This window comes from Nerophis ophidion, linkage group LG07 (genome assembly GCF_033978795.1).
Source record: "Nerophis ophidion isolate RoL-2023_Sa linkage group LG07, RoL_Noph_v1.0, whole genome shotgun sequence".
NCBI classification, from domain to species: domain Eukaryota; kingdom Metazoa; phylum Chordata; class Actinopteri; order Syngnathiformes; family Syngnathidae; genus Nerophis; species Nerophis ophidion.
Window position 1 is genome coordinate 25,367,948 of NC_084617.1, and position 27,833 is coordinate 25,395,780.

The window sequence follows — 27,833 nt, forward strand, 5'->3', positions numbered from 1 at the left end:
CCGCCCACTTGATCCAAATCTCAGTGTTGACATCCAACACACACACACACACACAGGCATGTTGGCCTTGATGGCTGCCGGCAGCGCCTTCTTCCCAGGAATTTTCCTGCTTTCCAGACTGACTCTGAGGTTTGTGATGGGATGGAATGAGGCCGACGCCACTGTTGTGTCTGTGCGGTGAGCCCACACACACACGCACACACACAGTAGTGTCAGCAGTAAATCTATTGCTATGACAAAGTTGAATGAAAAGTGCAGAGTCCTGGTCGAGGCTGTCAATCAAGTCATTTGTCCCGCCCCTCATGCTGACACCACACTCTGGCTTCCCACAGCGGCGTGTCATCCGTGCAGGCGGCCATGGCGTCAGCAGCCGGATACATCATCGCCTCATCTTGCCATGACATCATGGAGGACAAGTGAGACCCGAACAAGACCCCCCGCCCCCACACACCCTTACGTAACTACCTAATCTAATTAACCTGCCAGCTATTCCAGTCTTTTACTAATCCCCGCCCCAAACCCGCGAGGAGGCCGCTGGTGTCACCTTCATTTTGCAGGCAAATGAGTTGCTCAGATGAAATGGTCATATGACCGTCAGGAAAGTATTCACAGCATGAATGATGACAGCCTTAATCCAAAATAGAAATACTGATTTTCTATTCAAAATTCAAGACACACTTAAAAATCCCAACATGAACGAGTTTAAAAGTATTAACAGCTTTGACATGAAGATGGAAATGTTGCTATTGTGCTTCCTGGTTCACCATGTGATTTGTTTCTCCAGCTTCATTATATATATATATATATATATATATATATATATATATATATATATATATATATATATATATATATCAGTGATGTGCTGTCAGGTGAGGCAAGTGGGGCAGTGCCTCACCTGCCACCTGGTGGCTTAACCATGAGATGTTCCAAAACGAAGCATCCATCCATCCCATCCATTTTTCTACCACTTATTCCTTTTGGGGTCGCGGGGGCGCTGGTGCCTATCTCAGCTACAATCGGGCAGAAGGCGAAGTACACCCTGGACAAGTCGCCACCTCATCGCAGGGCCAACACAGATAGACAACATTCACACTCACATTCACACACTAGGGCCAATTTTAGTGTTACCAATCAACCTATCCCAGGTGCATGTCTTTGGAAGTGGGAGGAAGCCGGAATACCCGGCGAGAACACGGGGAGGATATGTAAACTCCACACAGAAAGACCCGGAGCCCGGGATTGAACCCTGACTACTCAGGACCTTCCAAAACGAAGTAATAAAATGAAATAAGTTTTAATATTTCTCTTTTGCTTTATGTTTTCTATGTGATTTTGGTGTGGTTCCTGTATATTTTGATCATTTTCATGGTCAAAATCGCAGAAATTCCATGTGTCATGATCAAAAAATGCAGCAGACAAGAAGTGAGGCAGACACAGGCAGTGCCTCCACGGCTAGACACTGTGTATTTTGGCGTGTGCGTGCGAGGGGGCGCATGCTTGTTGCCACTGGGAAAACGTAGGTCATGAGGCAGCAAGTACCTCTCCCTCAAGGTAGGGGGCGGTACATTGTCAACTTGCAGTTCAATACCTCAGCAGTACTCTGACTCGACACACTGGGAGAAGTGGGGGCGCTCAAGCTAGCAGACACAGGTCTCCAGCGGAAGCCAGTCTTTTTATTTTCTTTTTTTTAAACTGTTTATAACAAACAAGGCATTTTTATTACAGTAAGCCAGCGTTTGTGGATGTTTTTTGTTAGATGAAAAAATATTTTTTAATTTCTTGGAATTAAATTAAATTAAATGAATGTTTCTGCCAATATTGAGGATTGTATACTGTATCCAAGATTAAAATACTTCTCTGAGCTGGAATTTAAGACAAAATGAATGCGATCATACAAAGACGTTTTCATGGAGGATAGCTATTGCTGCTTCAGATACAAATACAGAAAGGTAATATGCACTCACAATAATTGATTTATTTAGTTAAAAGCAATTTGGACCAAAAATTATTTAATAACAACAAAACAAAAACAAAACAACAACAACAAAAAAATATATATATATATCCAATGAAGCTGGAGAAACAAATCACAACATGATGAACCAGGAATATATATATATATGTGTATATATATATATATATATATATATATATATATATATACATATATATATGTATATATATATATATACATATATGTGTATATATATATACATGCATGTATATATATATATATATGCATATATATGTATGTATGTATATATATATACATATATATACACATATATATGTATATATGTATATATATATATATATATATACATATATGTAAACAAACCCTGTGTTCATGTGAGTTGGGAAATTGTGTTAGATGTAAATATAAACGGAATACAACAATTTGCAAATCATTATATATATATATATATCCATATATATATATATATATATATATATATATATAATATACATATATATACATATCCAATGAGGCTGGAGAAACAAATCACAACTTGATGAACCAGGAATATATATATATATATATATATATATATATATATACACACACACATGTATTTTTGTATGTGTATATATATATGTATGTATATGTATATATATATATATACATATACATACATATATACACATATATATATTTGTATATGTGTAAATATATATATATATATATATATATATATATATACACATATATAAACAAACCCTGTGTTCATGTGAGTTGGGAAATTGTGTTAGATGTAAATATAAACGGAATACAATGATTTGCAAATCATTTTCAACCCATATTCAGTTGAATATGCTACAAAGACAACATATTTGATGTTCAAACTGATCAATCAATCAATCAATCAATGTTTACTTATATAGCCCTAAATCACTAGTGTCTCAAAGGGCTGCACAAACCACCACGACATCCTCGGTAGGCCCACATAAGGGCAAGGAAAACATCGGTGACAATAATGACCCAGTGGGACGTCGGTGACAATGATGACTATGAGAACCTTAGAGAGGAGGAAAGCAATAAACATTTTTATTTTTTACAAATAATCATTAACTTTAGAATTTGATGCCAGCAACACGTGACAAAGAAGTTGGGAAAGGTGGCAATAAAGTTGAGGAATGCTCATCAAACACTTATTTGGAACATCCTACAGGTGTGCAGGCTAATTGGAAATAGGTGGGTGCCATGATTGGGTATAAAAACAGCTTCCCAAAAAATGCTCAGTCTTTCACAAGAAAGGATGGGGCGAGGTACACTCCTTTGTCCACAACTGCGTGAGCAAATAGTCAAACAGTTTAAGAACAACATTTCTCAAAGTGCAATTGCAAGAAATTTAGGGATTTCAACATCTGCGGTCCATAATATCATCAAAAGGTTCAGAGAATCTGGAGAAATCTCTCCACGTAAGCGGCATGGCCGGAAACCAACATTGGATGACCGTGACCTTCTATCCCTCAGACGGCACTGTATCAAAAACCGACATCAATCTCAAATGGATATCTCCACATGGGTAGAGCGGCCGTGCCAAAAACCTGAGGGTTGCAGGTTCGCTTCCCACCTATTGACATCCAAATCGCTGCCGTTGTGTCCTTGGGCAGGACATCTCTGTGCTGCTGACCCGCCTCCGCTTGGGATGGTTTCCTGCTGGCTCCGCTGTGAACGGGACTCTCGCTGCTGTGTTGGATCCGCTTTGGACTAGACTCTCGCGACTGTGTTGGATCCATTGTGGATTGAACTTTCACAGTGTCATGTTGGACCCGCTCGACATCCATTGCTTTCCTCCTCTCTAGGGTTCTCGTGGTCATTATTGTCACCGACGTCCCACTGGGTCATTATTGTCACCGATGTCCCACTGGGTGTGAGTTTTCCTTGCCCTTATGTGGGCCTACCGAGGATGTCGTGGTGGTTTGTGCAGCCCTTTGAGACACCAGTGATTTAGGGCTATATAAGTAAACATTGATTGATTGATTGACACTTCACCCTTTCCCCTGGTGCCGCTCACACTGGTGAATGAATGATGAATGAATGATTGGTGGTGGTCGGAGGGGCCGTAGGCGCAAACTGCCAGCCACGCTTCCGTCAGTCTACCCCAGGGCAGCTGTGGCTACTGATGTAGCTTACCACCACCAGGTGTGAATGAATGATCGGTTCCCACTTCACTCTGAGAGTTTTGAGTATCTAACAATAGAAAAGCACGATATAAATCTAATCCATTATAATTTTTATTATTATTATTATAAACCACTGTCACTAATTACAGTTTGTCGCTACATCTGTAAATGCAAGTGAAAGCTCTACTATACAAAGCGAAAGCCATTTATCAACAACATCCAGAAACGCCGCCGGCTTCCCTGGGCCCGAGATCATCTAAGATGGACTGATGCAAAGTGGAAAAGAGTTCTGTGGTCTGATGAGTCCACATTTCAAATAGTTTTTGGAAATATTCGACATCGTGTCATCTAGACCAAAGGGGAAGCGAACCATCCAGACTGTTATCGACACAAAGTTCAAAAGCCAGCATCTGTGATGGTATGGGGGTGTAATAGTGCCCAAGGCATGGGTAACTTACACATCTGTTAAGGTACCATTAATGTTGAAAGGTACATACAGGTTTTGGAACAACATATGTTGCCATCTAAGCACCGTCTTTTTCATTAACTTCCCTGCTTATTTCAGCAAGACAATGCCAAGCCACATTCAGCATGTGTTACAACAGCGTGGTTTCCTAAAAAAAGAGTGCGGGTACTTTCCTGGCCCGCCTGCAGTCCAGACCTGTCTCCCATCAAAAATATGTGGCACATAATGAAGCGTAAAATACAACAGCGGAGACCCCGGACTGTTGAACGACTGAAGCTCTACATAAAACAAGAATGGGAAAGAATTCCACTTTCAAAGCTGCAACAATTAGTTTCCTCAGTTCCCAAACATTTATTGAGTGTTGTTAAAAGAAAAGGTGATGTAACACAGTGGTGAACATGCCCGTTCCCAACTACTTTGGCACATGTTGCAGCCATGAAATTCTAAGTTAATTATTATATGCAACAACAAAAAAAAAAGTTTATGAGTTTGAACATCAAATACCTTGTCTTTGTAGTGCATTCAATTGAATATGGGTTGAAAAGGATTTTCAAATCATTGTATTCCGTTCAGGGTGTACCCTGCCTTCCGCCCGAATGTAGCTGAGATAGGCGCCAGCGCCCCCCGCGACCCCGAAAGGGAATAAGCGGTAGACAATGGATGGATGGATGGATGTATTCCGTTCATATTTACCTCTAACACAATTTCCCAACTCATATGGAAACAGGGTTTGTATATATATATATATATATATATATATATATATATATATCTTTTTTTTTTAATATATATCAGTGACGTGCTGTCAGGGGAAGCAAGTAAGGCAGTGCATCACCTGCCACCAGGTGGCTTAACCATGAGATGTTCCAAAACGAAGTAATAAAATAAAATGTTATAAAATTTCTCTTTAGGTTTATGCTTTCTATGTGATTTTGGTGTGGTTCCTGTATATTTTGATCATTTTCATGGTCAAAATCACGGAAATTCCATGTTAGCTGATCAAAACAATGCAGCAGATGAGAAGTGAGGCAGACACAGGCGCTGCCTCCACGGCTACACACAGTGGGTATTCAGCGTGTGTGTGCAAGGTGGCGCATGCTTGTGGCCACGTGGAAAATGCAGGTCTTGAGGCATCAAGTACCTCTGCCTCAAGGTAGGGGGTGCTATAATGTCAACTTGCAGTTCAATACCTCAGCAGTACTCTGACTCGCCACACTGGGAGAAGTTCAAGCTATCAGACACAGGTCTCTCCAGTGGAAGCCAGAATTTTTTTTTTCTTTTTTTTTTTTTTTAACTATTTATAACAAACATGGCATTTCTATTAGAGTAAGCCATAATTTGTAGGTGTTTTTGTCATAGGCAAAATATTGTTTAATTAATTGGAATGACATTTAATTAAATGTATGTTTCTGCCTATATGGAACATTACTTCTCTAAACTGGACTTTAAGACAAAATGAATGCGATCATACAAAATACGTTTTCATGGAGGATAGCTATTGCTGCTTCAGATACAAATACAAAAGGGTAATATACACTCACAATACTTGATTTATTTTGTTAAAAGCAAATGGGACCAAAACGTATATAATAACAACTTTATCAAGATACTTTTTGGACCCATTTATCATATCATAATATCATTATGATAACGTTTTTATGAAAGCGAATAACTCCCTTTTTTTCCTGTAACTCTAATGTGCAACCTAAATCAACGATGACGGGCTGCATATATGAATTTAAGTTTAAAAAAAAAAGAAGAAAAAAAAGGATGTATGCCTCACCTGGTGTTTAGTTCACTGCATGTCACTGATATATATATATATATATATATATATACACACACACACACATATATATATATATATACACATATTTATATATACATACTTTTAAGGAAGAAACATTTCTGCTGCTTTCAGGTCCCAATGAGCAAACACTCTTATACACACAACCAAGATCTCAAATGAGTTTCTTCTGGACAGCTCTCAATGTTTCTCAGTGGACCAGCCAGAACCCAGACCCAAATCGTTCAACTGCACCCAAAAATGTACATTAACATGTGGTGAACCGCTGGTCTTGCTGCCATCTCCTGGGCTGAAGGGTGACACAGGTGTGTGATGAATCAAGCAACAGCTTTATTAATCAAGCATGCATCACAGCAAGTTCTGCAGTACTTGGAGTGGATCTAGTCAAAAAGATATATCTTCCTGACCAGCCAGGCAACCAATTCTTATTGCCTAAAATGATGTCACTTTAGGTCTTTGAGTTCAGAGTACCCAAATTGACTCGGTCAGGCGCATGTGTGTGTGTGTGTGTGTGTGTGTGTTTGCGTGCTTGTGAGACTGTTGTCTACACATTCGCCTTTTTAATTAATTGTCGACATAATCTAAACAGACCTCGACTACCATCTACAGGTTTACTCAACCTTGCGTTTGTGAAGTATATATTAGCCACCTGTGCATGTGACACGTAACGATCATACTTTATTAGCTTCCCAAGATGATGAACCACAGTTTAGGAATGTATTCTTTCACTGTATGCAAAACATGTTATTCCTAGACTAGCAGATACTACAAATACGTTCATCGAAACTTATTATATTCATAAGGACTCCATGATGATAGTAAAGGCGCATCAGCAAAGTATTGTGCAGGTGGCTCCCAGCATGCATATTTTATTTATTTTAATACATTTCCAAACATGAGGAAATGTTCATATGATTATAGGTTATTGTGTGTAGAAATTCAGGGTGCGGGTTGGGGGGATGGGAATTGGACCTGGAGAATTTTGCAATTTGTTGCAACATAAAATGTGTGAAAAGCAAAGTGTTTTGGATACTTTACTGCATTTGATGCATAAAAAGTATACGGGGATAAATGGTTGGCAAACAAACAAAAAATATTTGCAACCAAAATCATTATTTTTGTTACATGCTGTTACCATACTTGCCAACCCTCCCGGATTTTCCGGGAGACTCCCGAAATTCAGCGCCTCTCCCGGAAAACCTCCCGGGACAAATTTTCTCCCGAAATTCAGGTGGAGCTGGAGGCGGTGTACACCCTGGACAAGTCGCCACCTCATCATAATTAAGTTTTAACCAAAATATTTTTGTGTGGTTGGTCCATTTTTGTTTGGTTGCATGAAAAGACTTTTCACTCACAGGCTCATTTTGCAGGTGAAAAGGCATGCCTAATAAAGTGGCCATCTGCCCCCCACCAGGCACTGGCTGGCCGACGCCTACATCAGCTTCGCCGCGCCCTACTTCATCTACGACGTCTTCGCCATGTTCCTGTGTCATCGACACAAGCGCCAGCAGCAGGAGGGTGTGCACGTGGCGGCCTTTGTACGTCAAGAGGTACTGATGGTGCTGCATCACGCCTTCATGGTGCTCTTCTGCCTCCCTGCCTCCCTGGTAACTATGGCAACCACCATCCAGTCACCTGCCCATTTATAGGTTCTAATTGTGTATGTGTGTGAGGTGTGGAGGCAGGGCAAGGGTGATTACTTCCAGGGCATTCTGCTGCTGGCTGAACTCAGCACGCCGTGTGTGAGTCTGGCTAAAGTTCTGATGCAGGTGAGCTCGTCCGCTCATTCCGCCGTCCATCACTTTTATTGACAGCTGTCTTCTGCCATCAGCTGAAGAAGGAGCACACGCTGCTGTACAAGGTGAACGGCGCGCTGATGCTGCTGGTCTTTTTTGGCTGCCGGGTCTTGCTCTTCCCCTGCCTGTACCTGGCCTACAGCAGGTGAGCCTGCTGTAGTCTACGATGAGTCTGAGCTAGTAGAGGATTTACAGCACGTTGTGTTGCAAATACATAATCTCAAACTAAAACACTAACAATAAGCTTTACTCACCTGCCTTGACTAAAATGATCGTGAAGTGCCTTCCCATTCCTAACCTATAGGGTTCAATATGAAGTGGGTCCACCTTTTGCAGCTATTAAAGCTTCAACTCTTCTGTGAAGGCTGTCCACAAGGTTGCGTAGGGTGTATATAGGAATTATCGACCATTCTTCCAAAAGCGCATTGGTGAGGTCACACACTGATGTTGGTCGAGAAGCCCTGGCTCTAATTCTAATTAAATGATAAATGATAAATGGGTTGTACTTGTATAGCGCTTTTCTACCTTCAAGGTACTCAAAGCGCTTTGACACTACTTCCACATTTACCCATTCACACACACATTCACACACTGATGGAGGGAGCTGCCATGCAAGGCGCCAACTAGCACCCATCAGGAGCAAGGGTGAAGTGTCTTGCTCAGGACACAACGGACGTGACGAGGTTGGTACTAGGTGGGATTTGAACCAGGGCCCCTCGGGTTGCGCACGGCCACTCTCCCACTGCGCCACGCCGTCCCAAAGGTGTTCTGTCGGGTTCAGGTCAAGACTCTGTGCAGGCCAGTCAAGTTCATCCACACCAGACTCTGTCATCCATTTCTTAATGGACCTTGCCTTGTGCACTGGTGCACAGTCATGTTGGAAGAGGAAGGGGCCCGCTCCAAACTGTTCCCACAAGGTTGGGAGCATGGAATTGTCCAAAATGTTTTGGTATCCTGGAGCATTCAAAGTTCCTTTCACCGGAACTAAGGGGCCATGCCCAACTCCTGAAAAGCAACCCCACACCATAATTCCTCCTCCACCAAATTTCACACTCAGCACAATGCAGTCCAAAATGTACCGTTCTCCTGGCAACCTCCAAACCCAGACTCGTCCATCAGATTGCCTGATGGAAAAGCTTGATTCATCACTCCAGAGAAAGTGCCTTCACTGCTCTAGAGTCCAGTGGCAACGTGCTTTCCACCACTGCATCCCACGCTTTGCACTGGACTTAGTGATTTATGCCTTAGATGCAGCTGCTCAGCCATGGAAACCCATTCCATGAAGCCCTCTGCGTACTGTACGTGTGCTAATTGGAAGGTCACATGAAGTTTGGAGCTCTGTAGAAACTGACTGTGCAGAACATCTTTGCACTATGCGCTTCAGCATCTGCTGACCCCTCAGTTTACGTGGCCTACCACTTTGTAGCTGAGTTGCTGTTGTTCCCAAACTCTTTCATTTTCTTATAATAATGCAAACAGTTGAGTTTGGAATATTTAGGAGCGAGGAAATTTCACGACTGGATTTGTTGCACAGGTGGCATCCTATGACAGTTCCATGCTGGAAATCACTGAGAGCGGCCCATTCTTTCACAAATGTTTGTAGAAACAGTCTCCATGCCAAAGTGCTTGATTTTATACACCTGTTGCCTGGCCGAGAGATTAGGACACCTGATTCTCATCATTTGGATGGGTGACCAAATACTTATATAAACAAACAAACACACACACACACACACACACACACACAATATTGCCAAAAGTATTTGGTCACCCATCCAAATGATGAGAATCAGGTGTCTTAATCTCTCGGCCAGGCAACAGGTGTATAAAATCAATCACTTTGGCATGGAGACTGTTTCGACAAACATATGTGAAAGAAAGGGCCGCTCTCAGTGATTTCCAGCATGGAACTGTCATAGGATGCCCCCTGTGCAACAAATCCAGTCGTGAAATGTCCTCGCTCCTAAATATTCCAAACTCAACTGTTTGCATTATTATAAGAAAATGAAAGAGTTATATATACACACATACATATACATATATATATATATAAATATATATATATATATATATATACACACACACATATACACATATATGTACATATATATATGTATATATATATATATATATATATATATATATATATGTATATATATATACATACATATATATATGTGTATATATATATATATTAGGGTGTACCCTGCCTTCCGCCCGATTGTAGCTGAGATAGGCGCCAGCGCCCTCCGTGACCCCGAAAGGGAATAAGCGGTAGAAAATGGATGGATGGATGGATGGATATATATATATATATATATATATATATATATATATATATATATATATATATATATATATATGTATATATATAAATGGCTCACTGCTTGTGCTGGCATGTGTCTTGCAGGTACGCGTCCCTGCCCGTCCATCAGGTGGTGCTGGAGGCCCCGTGGCAGTGCAATGTGGGCGCGGCCATGCTGTGGCCCCTGCAGATCTATTGGCTCACGCTCATGTGTAGGCGGGCGCTACGCCTCCTCACGCGGCGCTCAGACGCCGACGCCAAGAAGACAGCATGATGCTCAACCTTTACTCCTCCACTCAGCCTTTATTTTGGTAGGTGCGGCAGGAAATTATGTCACGACTAAACAAGTAAAAAAGTGAACGGGTTTGTTTAATGAGAAGATGTTAAAGGTCAGTCTGCCTTCACTTGGTTTTTCCTCCACACTTCCTGTCCGCTGATATAGGTCGCCGTCACTCCCAGCGCGTCATCCAACAACACCATGTCTGAAATAAAACACTTATTGATCCATCAATCAATAACATCTATTGATTCATCATATCTAGCAATCAATAGCATCTATTGATTAATCATATTTATCCATCAATCAATACCATCTATTGATTAATCAAATATATTAACTAATGAATACTGGATATTAACTAATCATATCCTTCCATCAATCAATACATCATTGATTAATCATATCCATTCATCAATCAATATCGATTCATATCTAGCCATTAATCAATACTATCTATTGATTAATCGTATTTAGCCATCAATCAGTCATATCCATTGATTAATCATATCTATTCATCAATTGAAATATCTATCATTAATCTCCCCGTGAATGCGTGGGTTCCCTCCGGGTACTCCGGCTTCCTCCCACTTCCAAAGACATGCACCTGGGGATAGGTTGATTGGCAACACTAAAAATTGGCCCTAGTGTGTGAATGTGAGTGTGAATGTTGTCTGTCTATCTGCGTTGGCCCTGCGATGAGGTGGCGACTTGTCCAGGGTGTACCCCGCCTTCCGCCCGATTGTAGCTGAGATAGGCGCCAGCGCCCCCCGCGACCCCGAACGGGAATAAGCGGCAGAAAATGGATGGATGGATAATCAATCCATCTATTGATTAATCATATCTATATATCATATCAATCCATCAATCATGTCAATCAACACGTATATCGTTTATCAATTGTATCTGTTAAGAAATCATATCGATTTGTCACCCAATCCTAGCTATTGATCGACCAATTGTTAATTTTTTATTATATCTATTGATCACTAAATCGTATTGATTGCACATTAATCTATTGATCAATAATCTTAGATATAGATTAATCTTATCTGTCAAGTAATATTTTGTATAAATTGATTAATTATACCTATTAATCAAGCAAAACTAATAATTGTATCGATTGATTACTCATATCTCTACTGATCACTCAATCATAAGTATTGTTTAGTGATTGTGAAATGAATCAGACCTGCGTCTGAACCAAAGTTCAAGTTTCCTTTCTGGTGGCTGATTCCCAAGAGTTGAGAAGGATGTAACGACGCTGCTTCTAACGCTTCTTCCACACTGCAGCCTGCACATGAATGAACACACACACAGTTGAACACTTCTTGCTTCCTTCCATCCTTGCTGCCTTCCTTCCTTCCTTCCTTCCTTCCTTCCTTCCTCATCAGCTGACCTGAGGCTTGTTTGAAGTGACGCACACACATGTCCATGGTGGCGATGCTGCCACTCAGCGTCTGCGTGCCTTGAAGAGTCAGAAGAAGATTCAAATGAAGAAGACCCAGATGAAGAAGATTAAGAAGAAGACTCAGACAAAGGTCCAGATGAAGTGTAAAACGAAAAATAGTTAGAATAAGAAGAGTCAGATAAAGTGGAGATAAAAGAAGAAGAGTCAAAAAGAAAGAGTCAGAAGTATAATACAACTTTAACATTTGACAACCAAACAATTAAACAAGGCGACTCGGTAAAGAATCTGGGTATTATCTTCTACCCAACTCTCTCCTTTGAGCCACACATTAAAAGCGTTACTAAAACGGCCTTCTTTCATCTCCGTAATATCACTAAAATTCGCTCCATTCTGTCCACTAAAGATGCTGAGATCATTATCCATGCGTTTGTTACGTCTCTCCTCGATTACTGTAACGTATTATTTTCGGGTCTCCCCATGTCTAGCATTAAAAGATTACAGTTGGTACAAAATGCGGCTGCTAGACTTTTGACAAGAACAAGAAAGTTTGATCACATTACGCCTGTACTAGCTCACCTGCACTGGCTTCCTGTGCACTTAAGATGTGACTTTAAGGTTTTACTACTTACGTATAAAATACTACACGGCCTAGCTCCATCCTATCTTGCCGATTGTATTGTACCATATGTCCCGGCAAGAAATCTGCATTTAAAGGACTCCGGCTTATTAGTGATTCCCAAAGCCCAAAAAAAGTCTGCGGGCTATAGAGCGTTTTCCAGTACTCTGGAATGCCCTCCCGGTAACAGTTCGAGATGCTACCTCAGTAGAAGCATTTAAGTCTCACCTTAAAACTCATTTGTATACTCTAGCCTTTAAATAGACTCCCTTTTTAGACTAGTTGATCTGCCGTTTCTTTTCTTTTACTCCTATGTCCCACTCTCCCTTGTGGAGGGGGTCCGGTCTGATGGCCATGGATGACGTACTGGCTGTCCAGAGTCGGGACCCAGGATGGACCGCTTGCCTGTGTATCGGCTTGGGACATCCCTGTGCTGCTGATCCGCCTCTGCTTGGGATGGTTTCCTGCTGGCTCTGCTGTGGACGGGACTCTAGCTGCTGTGTTGGATCCGCTTTGGACTGGACTCTTGCGGCTGTGTTGGATCCACTATGGATTGAACTTTCACAGTATCATGTTAGACCCGCTCGACATCCATTGCTTTCGTCCACTCCAAGGTTCTCATAGTCATCATTGTCACCGACGTCCCACTGGGTGTGAGTTTTCCTTGCCCTTATGTGGGCCTACCGAGGATGTCGTAGTGGTTTGTATTGTGGTTTGTGCAGCCATTTGAGTCACTATTGATTTAGGGCTATATAAGTAAACATTGATTGATTGAGAACAAGAAAGGTCAGTTGAAGGAAAGTCAGAAGAAAAAGAGACAGAAAAAAAAGAAGAGTCAGAAGATTACAATGAAGAAGATTAGGAAGAAGAGTCAAAGAGTCAGAAGAAGATTCAAATGAAGAAGAGTCAGAAGAAGAAGACTAAGAAGAAGACTCAGACAGAGGGCCAGATGAAGAGTCAAATAAAGAATAGTCAGAAGAAGAATAAGAGAAAGAGGAGAAAGAAGAAGAGTAAAAAATGGGTGTTAGAAGAACAGTCAGTTGAAGGAAAGTCAGAAGAAAAAAAAGTCAGAAAAAAAGAAGAATCAGAAGAAGATTCAAATGAGGAAGATTAAGAAGAAGAGTCAAACAAAGAGCCAGATGAAGAGTTTAACAAAGAACCGTAAGAAGAAAGAGTCAAAATATGAATAAAAAGAAGAGAGAAAACGAGTCAGAAGACTAGTATGAAAAAAAGAAGAGTCAGAAGAGCAAAGAGAAGAACAAGAAGAGTCAGTAAAACAAGAAGAGTCGGAAAAACAAGAAGAGTCAGCAGAAGAGTCAGAAGAACACAAAGAAAAAGAAGAATCAATAGAAGATGACGTGTCAGAAGAAAAAGAGTCAGAAGAAGAAAAGTCAAAAGTACAAGAGTCAGAAGAACATACAGAAGAATCCAAAAAAGAGTCAGAAGAACATACAGAAGAATCCAAAAAAGAGTCAGAAGAACATACAGAAGAACAAGAAGAAGAGTTAGAAGAACAAAACGAATCAGAAGACGAAGACGAGTCAGAAGAAGAAGAAGAGTCATAAGATGACAAGTCAGAAGAAGAAAAGTCAGAAGAACAAGAAGAGTCAAAAAACAAGAAAAGTCAGAAGCAGAAGACAAAAAGGGGAGGGTTTATGGGTATGGGCGGGGTAAGCGGACCTTTTACAAAAGCTTGCAGACCCTGGATCTCGATGACATGCTGGCCTAGCGTGTGGCGACCTGGAGGAAGGCCCATGGCAGCGATGGCGTCCGTCACCAACACCAAACCTGCACACACACCATCAGAGACTGTGGACAATCGTGACCTCTGACCTTGAGAGCCCACCTGCCGGGTGAGCACGGTGAGCGATGCGCAGAGCGGCGGGGTTTGTGTGGATCCCGTCAGCGATCATCCCGTAAAACACGCTCCTCCCCTCCGGGATCTGGTCACTGGTCAGCAGGCCCACGATTCCCGGGTCTCGATGGCTGAACTGGACCACATGACAGGAAGTTAGCCTGGGATAGTGACAAGGTTCAGCGCCAAGGGGCGGGACCTACGGGCAGCATGGCGTTAAAGAGGTGGGTGATGAAGGAGGCGCCGTGTCGGACCGCCTCCTCCGCTTGGGACAAGTTGGCCATGGAATGTCCTGCGGGAATGCGAGCGTAAGAGCGTGCACGTGGCGGCGCACGTAAGTGCGAGCGAGTGGGAACGCACCGAGCGACACGGTCACGCCCCTTTGGCAGAGCTCCTTCACCGCCGATTGGCTGCCATCCAGCTCGGGAGCCAGCGTCACCATGGCGACGTCGTCCAGGCTACCGTAGACTTCAATAAGGTCCGCCGAGCCTCCTGAGGCGAAGGTACGCAGAAAGCGCTCGGGATGGGCGCCCTTTTTCTCGGCACTGATAAACGGACCCTCCAAGTGGACCCCTGCCCATCACATCGGCAAACATCAACAATGTAGCACGCGTCCCGCCACTGCCGCCGCCAACACGGGACCTCACCGAGAACGCCCGCTCCGTGCCTGCCTCCATCGTGAACTTTGACCTGAGGCAGAACCTGAAAGACATTTTCCCAGATGTGAGGCGGGGGGAGGAGTGGGAGTGGGCGGGTGTCACCGACCTTGTGATAGACGTCCAGAGGGGACGTGACCAGCGTGGGACAGAAGGACGTGACGCCATGCTCCAGAACCTTCCGGGCCACCAAGGAGACCCCGGCGTTGACGTCCTCGGAGACTTGTGAGAAGTCGACCCCGTAAGCTCCTGCATGAAGACCACGCACGTGTCACACCCACACACACACACACACACGGATGCACACACAAGAGACCAGCAGCTGCACCATTGATCTGGACATCGATGAAACCGGGTGCCAAGATGGTGCCCTCACAATCTACTCGCTCGTCGGCATAGGCCTTCTCGTCGAAAAAGAGCTTTTCGGGATCCAGAATCTTCCCTTCGCGCACCCACAGGTCCTCCCTGCACACACACACACACACACACACACACACACACACACACACACACACACACACGCACACAAACAAAGGTCAGGCATGCACGTCAGCGGCGGATCCGTGCGTGTCGACGTCACCTGAGCAGCCGGTGGTCCCTGAGGATCCTGCAGTTGACGAACTGCGTAATGGGAGCCTCGGACACCGACTTGTTGGACGGCATCCTGCACTGAGTAGATCATCTCGTCTTGTCGGACTCTTCACACACTTTGTGTTTGCTTTTGCCGACGACTAATCAACATTTATCTTACCTTATCTTGTCTTGTCTTATTTCAGACTTTGACACCTGATCTTCTTCAGCGCTCAACCCCAACCTAGAACTCAGTCCGCTAACTGCAAACTACGTTATGAAAGTTGTTGTTTGAGTCGCCCAGCCTCTGCGTTCACTCAGACAAGTTAGGAGGCCAAGACAACGGATAAATCTGAACTATTAGCTCACAAATGTCCAATCGGCTCCTGCAAAATAGTTACAAATTTAACCGTAAGTGTCAAATTTCGTCAAAGTTCGAATCTCGTCGAACAGGAAATAGGGGGAGGACCCGCTTCCTAAAAGTGTCTTTTTGTCAAAAACGATTCCGCACGTTTTAAAACTTACCTTCCGTCTTCTTGGCGCGGTCGTATCTCAAAGAAACGTCCTAAAATCAGCTTTTTGATCCTAAATTGTCTGCTGCTCACCGAGGAAGACGACGACAGGACTCCATTGGAAAAAAACACAGTCATGTGACCGCGCAGGTCAGCTGACCAAAGTTGATTTTATGTTTTGTTTTACGTCTTGATCTAATTATTTGAATGAGTCAAACGCGTTTCAAAATAGTGAAGCAAAATTAACAAAATTATAATTTTTAAACTTTACATTTTTCAATAACCGTTACATGAATGTCTCTGCCAGGTCCTAAATCGAAACGACTTGTAGTACCAAACATTACCAGCAGAGGCCGCCAGAACGCAACATTTAGAAAAACCTTTGAACATCGTTTGCAAAAGTTAATCAAATCAAACTTTACTGTTTAGCTGTAAATACAACATGGAAAGTGTTTCCATAGGTTTTGAGAGGAGGTATAAAAAGCATGATTGTGTAAAACGAAGATAATATATCCATTTTCTATTGGGCTTCACGCAGGGGCGCCGCTAGGGATTTTGGGCCCCAAGAAAAGAATCTTTACAGGGCCCCCAACACATAATTTCATATAATTTCATCATTATTCCCCCCTCCCCGGGCCCCCCTCCATCATGGGCCCCCAGAATCCGTCTCCTTCACCCCCCACCCCCACCCCCTTTTCAGCGCCCCTGGCTTCACGGTGACAGAGGGGTTAGTGCGTCTGCCTCACAAGTTGATTGATTGATTTGATTGATACTTTTATTAGTAGATTGCACAGTTCAGTACATATTCCGTACAATTGACCACTAAATGGTAACACCCGAATAAGTTTTTCAACTTGTTTGATTTGGGGTCCACGTTAACCAATTCATGGTACAAATATATACTATCAGCATAATACAGTCCTCACACAGGTTAATCATCATAGTATATACATTGAATTATTTACATTATTTACAATCCGGGGGGTGGGATGAGGAGCTTTGGTTGATATCAGTACTTCAGTCATCAACAATTGCATCAACAGAGAAATGTGGACATTGAAAGAGTGTAGGTCTTATTTAGTAGGATATGTACAGCCAGCAGAGAACATAGTGAGTTCAGATAGCATAAGAACAAGTATATACATTAGAAGTACATTTGATAATTTACATGAGGTTTTTTATAATCCGGGGAGATGGGATGTGAATGGAGGAGGGTATTAGTAAAGTGTTGAAGTTGCCTGGAGGTGTTGTTTTAGAGCGGTTTTGAAGGAGGATAGATATGCACTTACTTTTATACCTGTTGGGAGTGCATTCCACTTTGATGTGGCATAGAAAGAGAATGAGTTAAGACCTTTGTTGGATCGGAATCTGGGTTTAACGTGGTTTGTGGAGCTCCCCCTGGTGTTGTGGTTATGGCAGTCAATTACGTTAAGGAAGTAGTTCGACATGTACTTCGGTATCAAGGAGGTGTAGCGGATTTTATAGACTAGGCTCAGTGCAATACGAAGTTCCTGAGTAGTCTGGGGTTCAATCCCGGGCTCGGGATATTTGTGTGTGGAGTTTGCATGTCCTCCCCGTGACTGCGTGGGTTCCCTCCGGGTACTCCGGCTTCCTCCCACTTCCAAAGACATGCACCTGAGGATAAGTTGATTGGCAACACTAGATTGGCCCTAGTATGTGAATGTGAGTGTGAATGTTGTCTGTCTATCTGTGTTGGCCCTGCGATGAGGTGGCAACTTGTCCAGGGTTTACCCCGCGTTCCGCCCGATTGTAGCTTAGATAGGCACCGGCGCCTCCGGCAACCCCCAAAGGGAATAAGCGGTAGAAAATGGATGGATGGATGGAAGATGATATAACCACACACTCACACACACACGCACACACACACAGGCACGCACATTCTCCCAAGACATAGCAACAGAAACTGTCATACTGATAAACTGTTGCAGCACATTTAGTAAAATTACAGTAAAAGTGGCTTACAACAAATAGTTTAAAAACGTTAAAAAAAATCAAACAATAATAACCATATTATTTATTGACTATTCTGCAGAAGTCTGTTTCCGCCACTAAAAAATAACCCAGTGGTATCAATTTTTATCTCATTCGACTTTCTTATCTCATAATTTCGACTTTCTTATCTCATAATGACTTTTTGTCTCATAATTTTGATTATCTTATCTCATATTTTCGACTTTATTATCTCATAATAATGAATTTTCATCTCATAATTTTGATTATCTTATCTCATAATCTCGATTTTTTTTTAAATCTTATATTTTCGACTTTTTATCTCAGAGTTTGGACTTTTTATCCCATAATTAGGACTTACCATTTAGATCTTTTTTTGTGGCGGAAATTGACTTCTATGGAATAATTATAATTATGAGACAAGAAAGACGAAATTATTAGAGAAGAAAGTCTAAATTATGTGACAAAAAGTCAGAATAATGAGACAGGAAAGTCAAGAAAGTCGTAATTATGAGATGAAAACTCAAATAAGATGAGAAAGTCATAAATATGAGATAAAAAGTTAAAATTATGAGATGAGACAGTGAAGTGAAGTGAATTATATTTATATAGAGCTTATTTTTTCAGGTGACTCAAAGCGCTTTACATTGTGAAACCCAATATCTAAGTTATGTTTAAAACCAGTGTGGGTGGCACTGGGAGCAGGTGGGTAAAGTGTCTTGCCCAAGGACACTACGCCAGTGACTAGGATGGTGCAAGCGGGGATCAAACCTGCAACCCTCAAGTTGCTGGCACGGCCGCTATACCAACCGTGCTATACCACCCAGTCATAATTATAAGATTTAAAATCATAATTATGGTACACAAAAGTCCCAATTATGAAATAAAAGTCAGAATTATTTAATGATAATGATAAATGGGTTGTACTTGTATGGCGCTTTTCTACCTTCAAGGTACTCAAAGCTCTATGACACTACTTCACATTTACCCATTCACACACATTCACACACTGATGGAGGAGCTGCCATGCAAGGCACTAACCAGCACCCATCAGGAGCAAGGGTGAAGTGTCATGCTCAGGACACAATGGACTTAACGAGGTTGGTACTAGGTGTGGATTGAACCAGGGACCCTTGGTTTGCGCACAACCACTCCACCACCGTGGCAAGTCGTCCCTTATAGAGGAGAAAGTCATAATTATGAGACAAAAAGTCATAATAAAGAGATAAAACGTCAGAAATATGAGACACGAAAGTCATAATAATGAGATAAAATGTTATAATTATGTTATAATGTTATAATTATGAGATAAGAAAGTCATAGATATGAAATAAAAAGTAATACTTAGAAAGTTATTCCGAGATACAAATTTCAAATTTATAAGAAAAAAAGTCATTATGAGATAAGAAAGTCATAATTAGATAAAAAAGTCAACATTTTTGAGACAAGAAAGATAGAATAATTACATCAAAAGTTATAATTATGTGGCAAGAAAGTCAAAATTGTAAGATAAAAAGTAATAATTATGAAATAAATCGTATTTATGAGATAAAAAGTCAAAAATAAACATTAAAAAGTCATCATTCTGAGATAAAAAGTCATAAGTATACGAAATTAAAAGTCATAATTTTATCCATCCATCCATTTCCTACCGCTTGTCCCTTTCGGTGTCGCGGGGGGTGCTGGAGCTAGTGAGACAAAAAGTTACAATTATCAAATAAAATATCATAATAATGAGACAAGACAATCATAACTATGAGATTTTAAAAAACCCTAATTATGAGATTAAAAAAATCCTAATTATCAGATTTATAAAAGTCATAATTATCAGGTAAGAAAGTCCTAATTTTCAGATAAGAAAGTCATAATTATCAGATAAAAGTCATAATTATGCAATAGGAACCATTCCCGTTGGGATGTTTTTGTTGTTGTTTTTTTTTCTTTCACATTTTTAGTAACAACGGGCTTCCATAATATTCAGCCAACTATTTTCAAGGTTGAAGAATGTGGAAAAACTTTTTACTTGTGTGTTTGTAGCTAAAAGTTAACAGAAAATAAACATTAGCATAAAGTTGGCATTATTGTAATTATGATCTTGGGACAGATGAGGATATGCCCCCCCCCCCCCCCATGCGGACAGCCCCTCCTCCTTCCTGAAAGTCAACAATAAAGTTGTTTCCAGTAAGACAGATACCTCCCCTAGCAAGTCTCATCGCCATGGAGACGGACAGCCACGCTGACCACCCATGCGGGGGTCTGTGGTGCGAGGGGTGGGGGGGCGACCCAAGGAGACAATATTTCAAACCTCCTTCTCGTCGGCTCCCTTTGTGCGTGCTGACGTCAACGTGGCCACGGCGACTCGGCGCCTTTGTGTCCGCCATTCACGGCCGCTTAACCCCCGTCCCGGTTATCCCGGTGGCCCCCTGGGGTCCCGATCCCCTAATCTGAACGTTTGTTGACTCGCCAAACACCCCGCTTGACTGGCACGTCACGTGACCTTTGCGAGTAATCACATTACTTTGACGCCAACGCCCAGAGGCAGACGGAGGTCAAAGGTGGGCGCTCGCTGGCGCATGTCGTTCCAGAATGTTCTTCTCTCGTGAAAAAAAATTATTTAACGTTTACTTTGTCTCCACTTGGAGGACTTTAGGGTTGGTGGGGAGTGTGTGTGTGAGGGGGGCTGCATTCCTCGCAGTTAATGTGTTAGAATGCTAACACACTCCATGCTAATTGATGCTAGAAGCGTAGCCCCGCCCCCTCTGCCAGTCAATCATTGGTGCAGCAGTTATTTCCTCACATATTAAAGTGCATGTTGCCTAGCAACCGTCCAGGCTTCACGCTCGCCTGTTGGAAGGTCCTGTTGTGCCCGCCAGTGGTCTGCTGATAAAAATGGCCGCCAAGTGACACCACAAATCAGCCAGGTGTCAGCGAACGCGTCCTGCCGCTGGCTGATAACACACACACACACACACAAAGTGTGTGTGTTGTGTTTGGACCTGGACTTGTTGACAAAAGCTTGTCGGGCCTGGTGGATCGGGTTCAAATCCGGCTGAGTCACGGCGGGGCAGGCCCGGGCTGGCCCCGCCACGGTCAGCAAGGTGCGCGCGTCATGTGACCCCCGGCCTCGTCTTACAGGACACGTCGGGTGGTGCGCGCGTGCTGATTATCTGTTGCCATGGCAACCAAACCCCTTCAACCGCCCTCTCCCTCGATTGACTAAATCCGTCAGCCATCTTTGTCCGTCCCGAACTTCTTTTGTCTCCCTTTTGCATCGTCCAACGCATCGTCTTGCCAACTAACTAGCCCCGCCCCCTCCGTTGCTGCCATTGTTTGCTCTTCTTGTCTCTCACACACACACACACGCACGCACGCACGCACGCACACACGCACACACACACACTGCATACAATGATGTTGACGCTTTCAGTGTGTTGCTCATTGTTTACATTTGCACACACACACTGTTGTCAGGAAACTTTTAACACGCTGACCATAAATCCAAGGCTCCGCCCCTTTCCCCTTCAAGGCAGGCGTGATGGCTGTTGCGTTGACGACAGTCTTTGTTGACGCTCATCAACTTTTGTCGCTGTAGTCGGATTACGTCCGGTGCGTTTCCGAGCATCCCCATTGGCTCTGTCGGACGTCCATCGGCGGCCATCTTGGCGCGGCTCGTCTTACCCGCGTCTTGTTACCGCCGCGCGGTGTCGGGTGCCCACCGTGCAACGAGTGTCGCCTTCCCGTGGCGGTCACGTGACCCGGCGGGGGGTCATGCGTGTGTGGTCTGTGCCGGTGATATATGGACCATTGCACAAAGACCTGAAACACAAAGACCCCCCTCACTACTCCAAACCCACCAGCAGGGGCGTAAATCTCACATGCACTAAAGTGTCGCCATGATGCGTTCAAAGACATTTTATTGGTATTTTATTGTGTGAAAATAAAAACAATCATCATAATGACATCATCACAGAGGTGTCAATCAACATCAGTCATAAAAGTCTTTGATGTCACATGATCGGTCCCCGTTTGTGGTCGGCGTGCCGCTCGACGGCCGCCGTCGGGACAAAATGTGGGGCGGAGTCTTTCACCCCCCGGTGAACAGGGAAGTCAGTCATAGGAGGGGGTCGGCGCGGGGGTCGGCGCTCAAAGGGTCGGCGAGATCAAAGAGCTGCTCCAGGTTGACGGCTGAGTGACACAGGAAGTCCGTACGATCTGGCTCCGCCTCCTCAGGCCAGGCGCTCTCCAGGAAGGCAGCGCTTAGGAAGGTCTCCTCGTCCAAGTCGGACAGCCGTTTGCGCTTCTGGGCGTCGTCGCGGCCGGCCGGGTCCTCCTCCTTCATGAGGGGGTCCAAGGCCAGCTGGCCGCTCAGCGCCGAGTCCAGCAGGGCGTCCCAGTCGAAGTCTCCCTTCAGGACGCCGCTCTGCTTCTCGTCCTCGGCGGGGAGCAGGGGCGAGCTGGAGCGGCGGAGGGGTGGCTTGCCGGCGCCGTTTCTGCGGGCCGACTTCCTCTTGACGGCGGGCCAGGACCCCAGCATGGTACCCTCACCCAGGTGAGGGTCCCAGCCGCTGTCCGTGCCCGTGGCGTCCTCGAACTCCCGCAGGAGGCGCTGGGATTCGGCCGGGACCGCGGGGGGGCCGGCAGACGATGGCGGCAGCTGAAGACCCAGCCGGCTCTGCAGTGCCGGGTTGATGCGGACCGGCGGCATGCGCCGCTTCTTGTAGGCGCCGCTCAGCAGGCGCTCGGCGTACTGCGGGTCGATTTTCCAGAAGCCACCCTTCCCCGGCTCGTCCTTCCCACGCGGGACTTTGATGAAGCACTTGTTGAGCGACAGGTTGTGTCGGATGGAATTCTGCAAGCACAGTGAGCCTTGATTAGCATCGTCAAAGCAGGAAGTGCTGACCTTTGTTAAATATTAGCTGGCCGCAGTAACAACATGGCGTCAATCATTCACCCCAAATATTCACCTCCTCCTGTGTGCGTGTTTTTGGAACCACTGCACCTTAAGGGGGCGAAGACACCCAAAACACATTTTGGCCTCTCTGCTTGGGCTGCTGCCCCCGCGACCCGACTTCAGATAAGCGGATTTGGCATTTATTTGGAGTATTTTAAAAGAAGTGTAAGAGCTGTGTACCTGCCAGGTGGGCTCGGCGTGGCGGAAGTAGCAGAAGTTGTCCGTGATCCACTTGTAGATCCCAGCCAAAGTCATCTTGCTGGCGGGACTGGCGTGCATGGCCATGCAGATGAGGTGCGCATACGAGTACGGCGGCTTGATGCGCGCGTCCGTCTTGTAGTCCACCTCGTCCAGACAGTGCCCGCGGGCCACGATGGCGGGCAGCGGCTGCATGCGGGTGTAGGACGCTGCCGTGGGCTTCCCGGGTGTCAGCGGCGCCCCCATGGAGGCGGGGTCGGCGGCCAGCGGGGAGGCCGGCGCATCCGAGCCGGGCCGCCGCGGGCCCAGCAGGTTGTGGGGGACGCTGCCCCCCAGGATGGAGAAGTCCTGCAGCCACTGCAAGCTGGTCAGACTGTCGTCCAGACTCACGGAACAGGGGCCCGGCCGCACGTCTCGCTCTTCGGCCTGGGCCGCGGCCGCCACCAGCTCCTCCTCCAGACCCAGCGAACCTTCCATGGTGCCCCCCAGCCCCCTCCTCCCTCTCCTGACCCCTCCCTCGCGGACGCAGGAACGGCCCGTGTCTCCTCCGCACCTGCGCACGTTCAAGTCCCCGCTCGGGAAGTTTCCAGAAAGCCTCCTTGGAGAAGAGCAAACAGAGTCCAGTTGGGGGTATTTCATAACAGCATGAAGAGTCAATCTTGATTCTTACCTGCCGCTTTCAGCGCGATCGATTCACCTGTGCGTGCGCGTGCGTGAGAGCAGAGCGAGCGTTTAGTGAAAGTGAAGAAGAGGAGGAGGAGGAAGAAGAAGAAGACTAAAGAGCAGCGGCAGTCTGGGGGGGGGGGGACTTTAATACCTGAACAGGCAACCATAGAAACGTTACACCCCCTTGTAAACAGCTTCCTGGGCCCCCATTGGCCCGCTCGTTGCCATGGTGACTCATTTTTAATCAGCCTCGAACTCAACCTTTCTGGATCTTGTCCAGATCTGCACCACTCACACTTTAATCAACTGGAATTAATAGTATGAAATATGCGATGCCTCATAGCTATGTATGTTTGAAATAAACTTCAACAACAAGCATCTTTGTAACGACTGACACAATTGTTCGTAAAGTTAGTTTATAAATAGTACTAAAAAAGATGAAAGAGCAGAGTGAAAACATGTTTTATAACGCAACTTTGTGGTGTCACAGAAGAACAGAGAGCTGTAATACTCACTTTCGGACAAATGAGGGCGCTGCGCCACAGCTTTCTTGCGTATGAACGCGGTAGAGACCCTTTGATTTACACACCGCCACAAACAAAGTGGGCGACCACTACGTTGACCTGTTAGGACCCCGGCCAACCTCAGCGCGCAGTTAAAACAAATCATACACATCCGTGGTTATCAAAGCCCGGCCTCGGCAGCCAATCAGCCGAGTCGTAGCGCTTCCTTCCAAAACAGAATGAACCAATCAGCGATCACTTGAGACAGCGCAGTAAGTGCCGCCCAGCAGGCGAAGAAGCTGCTACTGGCGCTTCGTGGTGAGGCTTTGCTGTTAAAAGTTCCCTTTGTGACGACATTGATGACAATTTCAACACTTTTTCAAACGAACGCAAGTCGGTCGTCCACGTAGCGTAGTGTGCTGACGGCTAGCTGAGCCGAGAACGCGCTCAGTGGCCGTTTGTTGTTAGCTTAGCCGCTGACGTTTATAGCCTGTTGTTGTGTTGAGTGGTGACGTGCACGCTGAAACACTAACTAGCAGCAACATGCTGACATGTCAGTGACGTCCTTCTGATTGATCCCTGTCATAAGGTTACGCACGCAGTGTCGCTGGTGATTACACAAACAAACTAGGAGACATTCATTATTTACATTCCTGTGCTCTGCAGCATCGCGTGGACATCGGGGGCGGTACCTCTGGATTGGCAGACCGGGGTGGTGGTCCCTCTCTTTTAGAAGGGGGACCGGAGGGTGTGTTCCAACTATCGTGGGATCACACTCCTCAGCCTTCCCGGTAAGGTTTATTCAGGTGTACTGGAGAGGAGGCTACGGCGGATAGTCGAACCTCGGATTCAGGAGGAACAGTGTGCTTTTCGTCCTGGTCGTGGAACTGTGGAGCAGCTTTATACTCTTGGCAGGGTTCTTGAGGGTGCATGGGAGTTTGCCCAACCAGTCGACATGTGCTTTGTGGACTTGGAGAAGGCATTCGACCGTGTCCCTCGGGAAGTCCTGTGGGGAGTGCTCAGAGAGTATGGGGTATCGGACTGTCTTATTGTGGCGGTCCGCTCCCTGTATGATCAGTGTCAGAGCTTGGTCCGCATTGCCGGCAGTAATTCGAACACATTTCCAGTGAGGGTTGGACTCCGCCAAGGCTGTCCTTTGTCACCGATTGTGTTCATAACTTTTATGGACAGAATTTCTAGGCGCAGTCAAGGCTTTGAGGGGTTCCGGTTTGGTGGCCACGGGATTAGATCTCTGCTTTTTGCAGATGATGTGGTCCTGATGGCTTCATCTGGCCGGGATCTTCAGCTCTCACTGGATCGGTTCGCAGCCGAGGGTGAAGCGACCGGAATGAGAATCAGTACCTCCAAGTCCGAGTCCATGGTTCTCGCCCGGAAAAGGGTGGAGTGCCATCTTCAGGTTGGGGAGGAGGCCCTGCCCCAAGTGGAGGAGTTCAAGTACCTAGGAGTCTTGTTCACGAGTTAAGGAAGAGTGGATCGTGAGATCGACATGCGGATCGGTGCGGCGTCTTCAGTAATGCGGACGTTGTACCGATCCGTTGTGGTGAAGAAGGAGCTGAGCCAGAAGGAAAAGCTCTCAATTTACCAGTCGATCTACATTCTCATCCTCACCTATGGTCATGAGATCTGGGTCATGACCGAACGGATAAGATTACAGGTACAAGCGGCCGAAATGAGTTTCCTCCACCATGTGGCGGGGCTCTCCCTTAGAGATAGGGTGAGAAGCTCTGCCATCCGGGAATAACTCAAAGTAAAGCCGCTGCTCCTTCACATCGAGAGGAGCCAGTTGAGGTTGTTTGAGCATCTGGTCAGGATGCCACCCGAACGCCTCCCTAGGGAAGTGTTTAGGGCACGTCCAACCGGTAGGAGGCCACGGGGAAGACCCAGGACACGTTGGGAAGACTATGTCTCCCGGCTGGCCTGGGAACGCCTCGGGAAGAGCTAGACGAAGTGGCTATGGAGAGGGAAGTCTGGGCTTCCCTGCTAAGGCTGCTGCCCCCGCGACCCGACCTCGGATAAACGGAAGAAGATGGATGGATGGATGGCATTCCTGTGCTGTCAAAGTGTGTGGGCGTGGCCGAGACAGGAAGTGATTTGCTGTGTCTCAAATGTAATAAACAGTACTTGCGTCAATGGTGAACGTTTGAAAACATTTTAATGGTACAAAACAACGTAAAGACGATGACGTCATGACCAGACTTATCTTCATCTTTTCAGGAAGCGGACAAGGGCCTGCTCAGGGGCGGAACTACGCTCGATCTAGCTCCAAGGATACGACCTGAAGAACTCTGAGGTTTCCGGGCCTGAGCAGATGCTGATCTGGAAGCTGGAGACACACACACACACACACACACACTTTGATGCTGACAGTCTGGTTTGACAAAAGAAAAGTGACTTTATAGTTGCTAATTAAGCTAACAAGTCAGTGGTTGCCAATTGGCTCAGCTGTGAGCACAAAACCAACATACCTATTAATTTGCCGTTTGGGCGGAAGTGGCCTCTTTTGCTGGGTGCCTCCTGTGTCGCCACCGTCCTAGTTGCCTCTGACTGACACATACACACACATCCATCCCCACTAAGTAAAGATGTAAACATGGAGGACCTGTTGATCTTTGAGATACTCCCAAAAATATCCCGCCCTTTGGAGGGTGACTGACATGTTGGTATTTTCTCTCTTCATCATACTTTGCTGCTCTTCAGGTACGCATTTTTTACTTTTTATTTAGTACTTTCATGTAATACATTTTTATTTTGTACTTTTTCATTAGTACTTCATTTAATACTGTTTGTAGCTGCTGACAGAAGCACATTGTATATATGTTATATAATTTCATAGTTGGTTATAATAAATAAGTCCAATGTATAAATATTCAGTTCATATCTACATATAATGTGATTAAAAATGTATTGTATTTGCTAATTTCATGCAAGTATATGTTAACTTAATTTTTTGTTACAAAAATGTAAATTGGAGAGGAACATATTTCTGTTTCCGGTTTGGTCACATTGTTGGGGGGACAATATGTGACGGAATAAGGGAAGTAGCATGAGACAACAAACATTTGATGGAAGAGGTTAATGGAGTCTCGGCTTGGGAATAAACTATATTCCCTCGGATTTTGTG

General features: G+C 44.9%; 4 protein-coding genes and 1 long non-coding RNA gene across 10 annotated transcripts in view; 1 reads left to right on the forward strand and 4 right to left on the reverse strand.

Moving 5' to 3' along the window:
* The first annotated feature begins 8 nt into the window (after nucleotides 1-8).
* Nucleotides 9-27,629, forward strand: LOC133556128 (ceramide synthase-like). Of its 3 annotated transcripts, XM_061905759.1 has the most exons (7): nucleotides 9-177; nucleotides 333-416; nucleotides 7,819-8,011; nucleotides 8,078-8,173; nucleotides 8,236-8,345; nucleotides 10,611-10,816; nucleotides 26,927-27,629. In XM_061905759.1, the coding sequence occupies exons 1-6, from the start codon at nucleotides 59-61 to the stop codon at nucleotides 10,777-10,779; spliced, it is 771 nt and encodes a 256-aa protein (XP_061761743.1). In that variant the 5' UTR covers nucleotides 9-58; the 3' UTR covers nucleotides 10,780-10,816; nucleotides 26,927-27,629. The 3 variants fall into 3 exon arrangements, 2 of the variants coding, with proteins under 2 accessions (XP_061761743.1, XP_061761742.1); XM_061905758.1 differs by lacking the exon at nucleotides 26,927-27,629 and having other exon boundaries at nucleotides 10,611-16,515; XR_009807458.1 differs by lacking the exons at nucleotides 9-177; nucleotides 333-416; nucleotides 7,819-8,011; ... (1 more) ...; nucleotides 8,236-8,345; nucleotides 10,611-10,816 and adding an exon at nucleotides 24,738-25,009.
* Nucleotides 10,857-16,574, reverse strand: amdhd2 (amidohydrolase domain containing 2). Of its 2 annotated transcripts, none has more exons than XM_061905755.1 (13): nucleotides 16,416-16,574; nucleotides 16,072-16,276; nucleotides 15,901-15,984; nucleotides 15,649-15,785; nucleotides 15,430-15,569; nucleotides 15,312-15,366; nucleotides 15,025-15,237; nucleotides 14,868-14,956; nucleotides 14,656-14,800; nucleotides 14,490-14,597; nucleotides 12,182-12,250; nucleotides 11,975-12,076; nucleotides 10,857-10,987 (listed from the first exon to the last, which is right to left on the reverse strand). In XM_061905755.1, exons 3-13 carry the CDS (start codon nucleotides 15,981-15,983, stop codon nucleotides 10,896-10,898), a joined length of 1,233 nt encoding a protein of 410 aa, XP_061761739.1. In that variant the 5' UTR covers nucleotide 15,984; nucleotides 16,072-16,276; nucleotides 16,416-16,574; the 3' UTR covers nucleotides 10,857-10,895. The 2 variants fall into 2 exon arrangements, with proteins under 2 accessions (XP_061761739.1, XP_061761738.1); XM_061905754.1 differs by having other exon boundaries at nucleotides 15,901-15,989.
* Nucleotides 22,281-23,999, reverse strand: foxj1a (forkhead box J1a). Its single transcript, XM_061906579.1, has 2 exons — nucleotides 23,505-23,999; nucleotides 22,281-23,222 (listed from the first exon to the last, which is right to left on the reverse strand). The coding sequence occupies exons 1-2, from the start codon at nucleotides 23,997-23,999 to the stop codon at nucleotides 22,485-22,487; spliced, it is 1,233 nt and encodes a 410-aa protein (XP_061762563.1). The 3' UTR covers nucleotides 22,281-22,484.
* Nucleotides 24,030-25,378, reverse strand: LOC133556130 (uncharacterized). Its single transcript, XR_009807459.1, has 3 exons — nucleotides 24,704-25,378; nucleotides 24,193-24,219; nucleotides 24,030-24,120 (listed from the first exon to the last, which is right to left on the reverse strand). It is a non-coding gene; the product is annotated as an uncharacterized LOC133556130 (long non-coding RNA).
* Nucleotides 26,829-27,833, reverse strand: part of LOC133556127 (uncharacterized) — a 34,097-nt gene continuing 33,092 nt past the window's right edge. The window contains exons 11-12 of one of the 3 annotated variants that reach the window (XR_009807457.1): nucleotides 27,178-27,256; nucleotides 26,832-27,035 (exon numbers count right to left, since the gene is read on the reverse strand). The gene's annotated coding sequence lies outside the window, so the exon portion shown is untranslated. Of the gene's footprint in view, nucleotides 27,257-27,833 lie in introns of all 3 variants that reach the window. The other 2 variants (XR_009807456.1, XM_061905757.1) reach the window with 2 other exon arrangements.

What these genes read in the sequence shown, in the direction of transcription:
- LOC133556128 (XM_061905759.1), top strand. Translation starts at nt 59, where the DNA reads ATGTTGGCCTTGATGGCTGCCGGCAGCGCCTTCTTCCCAGGAATTTTC. An exon ending in TCTGCCTCCCTGCCTCCCTG is followed by an intron (nt 8,012 to 8,077) that starts GTAACTATGGCA and finishes TATGTGTGTGAG; the next exon opens with GTGTGGAGGCAGGGCAAGGG. An exon ending in CTGTACCTGGCCTACAGCAG is followed by an intron (nt 8,346 to 10,610) that starts GTGAGCCTGCTG and finishes TGTGTCTTGCAG; the next exon opens with GTACGCGTCCCTGCCCGTCC.
- amdhd2 (XM_061905755.1), bottom strand. Translation starts at nt 15,983, where the DNA reads ATGCCGTCCAACAAGTCGGTGTCCGAGGCTCCCATTACGCAGTTCGTC. An exon ending in TCTTTAACGCCATGCTGCCC is followed by an intron (nt 14,801 to 14,867) that starts GTAGGTCCCGCC and finishes CATGTGGTCCAG; the next exon opens with TTCAGCCATCGAGACCCGGG. An exon ending in GAACTTTGGTTCAGACGCAG is followed by an intron (nt 10,988 to 11,974) that starts GTCTGATTCATT and finishes GTTTTATTTCAG; the next exon opens with ACATGGTGTTGTTGGATGAC.
- foxj1a (XM_061906579.1), bottom strand. Translation starts at nt 23,999, where the DNA reads ATGGAAGGTTCGCTGGGTCTGGAGGAGGAGCTGGTGGCGGCCGCGGCC. An exon ending in ACGCCGAGCCCACCTGGCAG is followed by an intron (nt 23,223 to 23,504) that starts GTACACAGCTCT and finishes CTGTGCTTGCAG; the next exon opens with AATTCCATCCGACACAACCT.